Source organism: Myotis yumanensis, unplaced genomic scaffold (assembly GCF_028538775.1).
Source record: "Myotis yumanensis isolate MYYU_CA2020_CCGP unplaced genomic scaffold, mMyoYum1.0.hap1 SCAF_6, whole genome shotgun sequence".
NCBI classification, from domain to species: Eukaryota; Metazoa; Chordata; class Mammalia; order Chiroptera; family Vespertilionidae; genus Myotis; species Myotis yumanensis.
In genome coordinates, this window is record NW_027223757.1 from 23,559,661 (window position 1) to 23,568,300 (window position 8,640).

An 8,640-nucleotide genomic window follows, 5' to 3' on the forward strand; every position below is an offset into this window, starting at 1 on the left:
CCTGGGAATCGGGTTGTAGCTAATTGCTGACTTAGTATTGCTTTGAGTTCTGTATTTTTAATCCTTCCAACTGTGCTGCCAAAAATTCTATCATTTGAAGTGTACCTCAAGTACAAAAGGATAATTAGTGCCTTAAGTTTTCATGGATTATCTGAAGATATTATGTTCTAAGCTGTTCTGAGTTAAAGATTTTTATTTTCTTCAAATATGTGTAATATGGCTAGTTTTGATTTTCCCCATTACCCTCTTGTCACTCTCACCAGTTTGTCTATGTTATTCTTGTAGGACAGCACTCAATGCTGAACTCAATATTCCAACAGTGATGTTAATTCTAACGTAAATTTCATTTTATCACGTGTTATTAACCATGATATAAATTTACTGTTTTTAATTTCCAAAATTCCTTAGAGTTTTAATATGAAAAGTCATAACTTTATGCAGATACATAAGTCACCATTACCAAATAATCAATTACTCACTGAGATTTTTTCTCCAGACGTGCCAATATTTTTCTTCAGTTTTTTTCTTTCGTATATTTGATTACTGTGAGTCTTAAGCAATTCCTCAAAATGCACTTCGGTTTTTACTTTGGCTTCACTCTCAACTACAAATAATGAAGACTCATGTCATTTTCTAAATAACTCTACTATAACATAGCTACATTATTATGTTAAAGAATACAGTCTTGTAAGTACCCGTGTGAGTTCTCCAGCTATATTAGAACAACTAACCAGTCCTTTCTTCTTAAAAAAAACTTTTCTTTTGGCTTTGATGACACCACACTCATCTGGATCCCTCTTACCTTTTGGTTTGCAACCTCTAAAAGTTTCCTTTGATAAGTTAACTTTTTACTTATGATGCACAGTAGCATCTATTACTCGTAGTTATATGGCCTTAGATAAGTTAGTTAACATTTCTAAATGTCTTCCTTACATGTAGTATCAGAATACTCTTATGTCAAAGGTCATTTTCCATGAAAAACGGCTAACACTTGCCTAGTCAATAATCAACATTCAACAAATATAAAAAATTGAAAGTTGCTTTTTTCCTTTAAACTATAAATCAAATCCTGTTATTCTCTTACTTAGGACCCTGTGAGTTTCCCATTTCACTTAAGACAGAAATAAAACAAGCCCTCCCTCTGTGCCGCAGGATTCATACTTCCTGGCCTACCTACCTCTACAGCTTCAAATCAAGACAAATGTCCCCTGAGACCCCTACATTCTGGCCATACTGCCCTTCTAGATCCTCTGTCAGAACAAGTTCCTCCCCAAGTGAGGCTGCTTCTTGGAGGTGGATGCTTCTCACTCCTTGCATGGCTGGTATGAAGCTGCCTGTTTAATGATAAATCTAAAGTAGAACTGTTACTGACAACTTCATCTAAATTTCTCCACTTCTCAAGCAAGCAGACAATTCTTTTCCTTCACAGCACTTAACCCAACTTGAAACTGTGTAATTATTTGTGTATACCTATAAATAAATATACCATCTGTGTCTTCCACTATACTGTGTGGTGTACAACTATATCCTTAGCTACTATTATGGAGTCTGGCATAGAATAAATACTCAAACATGTATTAAATAAATGCTGAATGAATGAATGAATGAATGTCCCAGAGGAGATGTTGGCAAACAAGGCCTGCATGCCAGTCACCTGTTTATGTAAATAAAGTTTTATTGGAACAAAGCCATGCCCACTCTGTTAAGATTGTTATGGCTGCTTTAGTCCTTCAATGGCAGTGTTCAGTAGTTGGAGCAGAGACCAAGCTTAAAATATCTACTGGCTTGCGTTTTAAGAAAAAGTTTGCCTCTGGCTGTTTAGAATAAAACATCCACTTTGATGATTAAAAACGAAAACTAACCATATGTTGTAATTATTACTTTGTCCAGCTGAGTCCTAAACTGCCATCCATTGAATACATGCTAACCTTCACTACCAACATCAAGTAGAAAACTTAATATCAAACTCTCAAATATCTCTAAATGTGAGTATCTGGTTGATAACATCTATCTTATTCATTAATCTGTTAAAGCACCCATTAAAATAATCCAAACTTTAAAATAAATAAATTGTATTGTATACATACATTTCATAAAAGTCTCACCAGTGGGCATTATCTCAGTTTTATGGAGAGCATTGAGTTGCAATGTAAAGCATTAACTCACTCAGGATCCTATTAAAACAAAGAGGATTTATTTGGAATATGGAAGTTCCAAATAAAAATTATAATATACTTGTTAGGCAAAATGATGTCATAAGGTTTATACCAATTTCTTTTACCTCAATCTTATGTAAATAACTTGAATACATGTGAATCAGTTTAGAGTCCAACATAAAAGTGAAGCAAATTGGATCACATTTGAATAAAACAGTCACATATTTGAAATAAAAGTTTAAAAAATTGAAAGGCAATAAACATGTAACTTGGTATGTTACACTTTTTATACACTTTTTATAAAGTGTTTCAAGTAAAAAAATGAATATTGCAATGCACCTTTAAGAAACCAAATACCATCTCAGGATTGACTTTCCCAAGAGCACACACTCTTGTGTTAGTCAAGTGGGCTGTGGGGAGCACATTCACAGATAATGAATTTAAAATCACTGAACCTGCCACTGAAAATGCTGCTGCAATAGAGAAGGTGAGCACAAGCATGCATCCCATCTTTCTCAAATAAATATGTAGGTGTGTGATATTGTGTATCAAAACTATGGGTAAATTCATATACATATACATATATACACACATATATATATATATATTTTCTGCCGGGAGCCGGTCCATCCTTGCTGCTTGACACAGTCACTGCAGAGAAGAAACATCTGCACAGCATATGTTTCAAGGGACCTGGCGTATATGGCATACTGTTCTTAATATGTTTGTTCCCCTTCTTGGCGCTATGTGTTTTAACCAAGGTCACCTCTCCGAGAAAGGTTGTTTCCCTAGGTAGGAATTTTTCCCTGAAGTTGGGGAGGGGATAAAACCCCTTAACTAAGTGCCAGGCGGGTAGTTAATCACTTTAACTACAAACAATCACACTTAAGCTACATAATCTTTACTCCCTGGAATAAGAAACGCCCTAACCTTTGGAATAGAAATTGACAGGATTAAAATCAACTGGTATAAATACAGATGTAACAAGACAACAAGACACAGAACCTAGAGACAGAACCTAGAGACAGAACTTGGCTGGAGATCCTACACAGAACCTAGAGACAGAACGTAGTGAGAGAATATGGCAAAAGATCCTGGACAGAACCTGGCTACAGAACTTCGCTGGAGAACCTAGACAGAACATGACGGGAGAACCTGGATAGAACCTGGCGACCTAACCTGGCTGGAGAACCAGAACTTGGCTGGAGATCCTACACAGAACCTAGAGACAGAACCTAGAGAGAGAACATGGAAAAAGATCCTGGACAGAACTTGGCTGGAGAACCTAGACAGAACCTGGCTGAAGAACCTGGCTACAAAATCTGGCGACTGAACCTGGCTGGAGAACCTAGTGAGAGAACCGAATCAGAACTTAACTAGAGAACCTAGACAGAACTTGGCTAGAGATCCTAACCAGAACTTCGCTGGAGATCCTGACCAGAACTTGGCTGGAGATCCTGGCTAGGCTGCTGATCAACTGAAGGCTGTCTCCGTGTCATTCCTTCTTCGCCGACTCCGTTCACACCTTTGGGGACCCCTGGACCTGCTGGGGTTGGACCCCAACAATTTTCCTGAATTGCCAACTTTACTTAAAGATGGGGGTGTGTCCAAAACAAACATTAATTCCTACATTAGAACACAACATGTGTAATAGTTGTATTGATTTTTTAGAGAGAGAAGAAGGGAGAAGAGAGATAGAGCCCAAAACCTGGGCATGTGCCCTGACTGCAATGGAACCAGCAATCTTTTGGTGCAAGGGTGAAACCCAACTCACTGAGCCACACCAGCCAGGGCCAAGATGCATATGTTTCTAAGAATAAAACTAAAAACGTTTAAAAGAAAAGGAAAACATTACTTGGGTCGGCTCAGCAATCATTAATGCAACAGGTGAAGGGGGGGGGGGGGGGTGAGAGAGAGAGAGAGAGACGCCAAACACTCCAATCAGCAGATGTTTCACAGTAGAGATTCTTAGTCTACTTTTTTCCTTCTATTTATACATATCGAAAAGACCCTACTAATGTAATTTGACTTTTTTCTTAAAAATGAAACGCCTCCATCACCCCTTCTCAGATGTCATTAAGAAGGCACTCACAGGTTCAATATCAGCACCGGGGCGACATCCAAAAGGGGGTTACACGTACTTCTCTTATTTTGAAAACGTTTACACCAGAACCGGGAGTAGGAAACGCAAAGATTGCATTCACTCCGTCGGACACCACACGGACACTCCAGATCCGTGGAGCCCAGGGAAGGAAGGGAGCGGAAAAGTACGTCTATTTCCCAAACCACATCCGTCCGCTCGGCGGCGCCCCCGCGCCCACGGCCCCGAGCAGCCCCCGGCCGCCGCTCCCCGGGCGGCGCGGCACAGGCCTGCCGCGTACTCACGGGGAGGAGACGCCGTGCGGCCGACAGCCCGTCCCGCTGCACCCGACGGTGCGAAGCGGCCCCGCGCGCCGGGAGGGGCGGGCTGGCAGTTTAGCGGCCACACCGGCAACGCAGCCGCCAGAAACCCGGGCGCCGAGAGCGGGCCCGGTGCCGCCTTGCGGGCCTCGCGCAGCCGGCTGACGTCAGCACTACTGCCCCGCGGTTCCCAGGACAACCGACGCGGCGCGGCCTGGACCGCCGCACGCTACGGCGCCCCTCCCGGCTCCGCCCCCGCGCCGCCCACCCCGCGCCCCAGGGGACTGCGGATGGGGCGCGCGTCCGGAGACTGCGGCCGGGTACGCGCTCCGGGGCCGCGCGCCGCACCCCTCGAGCCCGCGCGGTCCTGCGCGGGAGAAGTATGCGCAACCGCTGGAGCGGAAAGGGACCCCGGGAATGCGCCGGCGCCCGGAGAGCCTGCCCTCACCCCCCAAAAAAGCACCTCTGCAGCTCAGAACTGTAGCCAGCGCTGGGAACAGCGGGACGGGGCCAAGAGAGCCGGCGAGGCTGTCGTGGACCCCGCGGAAGATGAGAAACCTGAATGCGGGGAAGGAACAGGCTCGCCAGGCCCCCGCGCGATCGCACCCACCGGCCAGCGTGCGGAAGGAGAGTTGCACTGCAGACCAGATGTTAAGGCAGACATTATCCACCGATCGTTTGGCGCTAAGTTATCAGTATGTGTTAGAAGTGGAACAAAAACAAACACGTCATCTTTTTCTACGCCCAGTGCCCCCTCCCACTTTCTAATTTCTGCCATAGGCGCCATCTTTAGTTCCGAGTCAGCCTGGCTGGAAAAATACCCGACAAATCACTCCCACACTTCAGCTTTCTGCAGGAGTCCTCACGCAGTCTGACCTGTTGCTTCGGCTGCACCGTGGGAGCGTTAAGCGTATCGCTTTGGAGGCCAGCCTTTCCCATTTCCTTTGGCATCGTCACACCTTGCAGAGCATATCGCATTTGCTTCTCCAAGTCCCATGAGAAGGCAGAAATTACCAGTCCAATGCGTCTCAAACCGAACTGTTTCTCTTTTCACTCAAAACCTTTCTGGGTTTTCTTTCGTGGTTTAAGCCCCTACTATCCTCCCCAGTATTGTAGTCAATTACCTGTTGAGCGTCCTAAATACATCTTACACCAAAATCATGTCCATTCTACCTTTATAACACCCCGTGTATAGCTTTTCCATCTCAATGCCCACTGCCTAAGGCCAGCCTTCAGGGCATCTCCCAAGGATTATTGTGAGAGGGCCTCTTTAGTAGTCCGGACTCAAGTTTTGACCCCTGGAATTCCATCTCCACATCCCTAACCAGAATGACTTCACTAAGAATGTAAATCTGATAATGCCACTCTCCTGAAAATGTTTCATGATCTTAGAAGAAAACTAGTTATTTTGCCTAGTCCATCTGCCTGACTAGTTTCATTTCTCATTGCCTCATTGCAATTTTGTGCTTCAGCAATGTTGAAGTAGGTGCACCACCACAATTGATATCGTTTCATGCCCTAATTCTTGCATACTTTGTCCCCTCTCCCTGAAAACCCCTCCTTGTAAACTTCTACTGTTACATATCTCAGCCCAAATGTTGTCCATCCTTTGAATCTTAACTAGGTTGACTAATTCCTCTAAACCAGTGGTTCTCAACCTTCCTAATGCCGCAACCCTTTAATACAGTTCCTGATGTTGTGGTGACCCCCAATTTCATTGTTATAAATTGAACATAATTAAAGCATAGTGATTAATCACAAAAACAATATGTAATTATATATGTGTTTTCCGATGGTCTTAGGTGACCCATGTGAAAGGGTCGTTCGACCCACAAAGGGTCACGACTCACAGGTTGAGAACCGCTGCTCTAAACACTCCTGCTGTGTGTGTGTGTGTGTGTGTGTGTGTATGTACGTGTACATACATATATCCTGTTAAGCTTTGGATACTCATTCTATAAAATATTTTAATTATTTGCATTGTACTTTACTTTTTTAGCCCCAGCATCAATAATAGTATCTATCAAATAGTTGGCACTACTTCATGATCATTTGTGAATGGGTATAGATGACACATACAGGGGTGGGCAAAAGTAGGTTTATAGTTGTGATTACACAAAACAGTTTATTTTTGTATTGTTTATTTATTTATTTTTAAATTTAATTTTGTTTTATTAAAGTATTACAAAGAGTATTACATATGTCTCCTTTTCCCCCCCTTGACAACCCCCCAGCCTCCCCTACCCCCAGTGTCTTGTATCCATTGGTTATTCTTATATGCATGCATACAAGTCCTTCGGTTGATCTCTTACCCCCCCCCCCCCCAACCCTCACCAAACTTCCCACTGTATTTTGATAGTCTGTTCAATGATGCTCTGCCTCTGTATCTATTTTTGTTCATAAGTTTATAATGGTCTTTATTATCCATAAATGAGTGAGATCATGTGGTATTTTTCTTGGCTTCCCAGGGTCCATCTCAGCCTCACAGAGGCCGTCTCAGCCTCACAGGGGCCGTCTCAGCCTCGCAGGGGGTGCCGCATCCCACGTTGGGGGTGAAGGTGCGAGTCAGAAGCTCCTCTCACTGTCTCTCCTGCTGATCCCTTGCGTATCGCCAATGCTGGAAGTTTCTGAGAGCAGTCTGCAGGTGCTAGACATCATACTTTAACTGTTCAACAGGAAGTTTGGCATTCTGTCTTTTGTTGGGCGGCTCCTTGCTAGACAAAATCTCCAGGCATTCTTGGTGGCTGAATATCTGGTATGCTTGCTTAGATTTCGTTTTCTACTAAGTGCACAGGCTGCTTGTCTGCCGTCTCCCAGCGTCCCATGTGAGACTGGATCTGGTGGACCTGCTTGTGCGTTTGCTGGTACAGCGGTTCCATGTCGCCGGTCCAGCCAGGTCCGGCTCTGGCTTCCTCCGAACCTGATTCTGCTTCTTGAGTGTGTCCCTTATGTGTGCGAGGAGTTGAAATCTACAGTTTGTTGGGTTAGGCTGCAAAAGCACAGGTGGTTCCTTTTGTGCCACTGGCACAGCTTGGACGGGGATGTAAATTGAGTAGGGTGGGGTCTCCGGGAATCACCAGGGCAGAGCAAAGAGCAATGGCGTCTCCGCGACTCCTTGCCTCTCCACAATTCCGCATCTCCACATCCCCGAGTGCCAGTGAGCAGCTCCGCGAGAAAGCCACCCTCTTCTCCGACCCACTGCAAGGCCGTCCCGCCTCTCCCCGTAGGGGTCTGGGACCTCAGAATCCCACCCCAAACAAGCTCAGTAATTCGAGAGTTTATAACCCCTTCCGATTGAAAAAAACCGTGCATCCAGCTGCAGCCCGCCTGGCGCGCAACTCCGCACCTCTGTTCTTGGCGCCTCTGTGCATCCTACTCAGTCTCAATGCTCTTCTTTTTTTCCTTCCAGTTGTAGAGCTTCCACTGGGCCAGATTTCCCATGGTTCTGAATGATAGCTGTTTGTCTTATAGTTGGTAGTTTCAATGTTGTTGTGGGAGGCAGCATGCACAGGTCTGTACCTTACGCCACCATCTTGGTTCTCCTATTTATTTATTATATTACAACTGTAAACCTATGTTTTCCCACCCCTGTATTGAGCTCCTCCTAGGAGCTATGCATTATAGGTGTTTAATGTGTTTTTCATTTGTCCTAACAACTGTGATGTAAGTACCTCCTTTTACAAAGAGAGGTTATAACTCTGATGGTACATTCTGATTTGGGAATTAATAATACATTCCCCAGTTTATCAGACTGGCTGAGATGTACACCTGTTATCATCTCTTGCCTAGACCTTTATAGTCGCTTGCAGAAATGTAGTTGGAGTGGGAGGTAGGGAATATTTCATAACAGGAATGACATTTAAAAATACCTGGAGTTGTCCAGGTCGGGAAGGGTTTCTGGGTAGAAAAGGTGCGGTTTAGTGCTGAGTAAAAGAAAGCGTGACATAATCTAAGAACTGAAATAAATTCAGCATGACAAAAAGTCAAGAAAAAGGCTAGGGGCGCTCGGAGAAAGTAAAACAAGATAGATAAGCAAGTTATGAAGAGAGCCAGACAGTATTATCGGGTTAATGGGGTACCATGG

At 44.2% G+C, this 8,640-nt stretch overlaps 1 protein-coding gene across 1 annotated transcript in view; it reads right to left on the reverse strand.

Moving 5' to 3' along the window:
- Positions 1–5,343, reverse strand: part of AHI1 (Abelson helper integration site 1) — a 168,118-nt gene extending 162,775 nt beyond the window's left edge. Inside the window, 3 exon segments of the mRNA XM_070417742.1 lie at positions 480–604; positions 5,167–5,235; positions 5,238–5,343. Coding sequence (XP_070273843.1) covers positions 480–604; positions 5,167–5,235; positions 5,238–5,343 — 300 coding nt within the window.
- Positions 5,344–8,640: the final 3,297 nt, after the last annotated feature.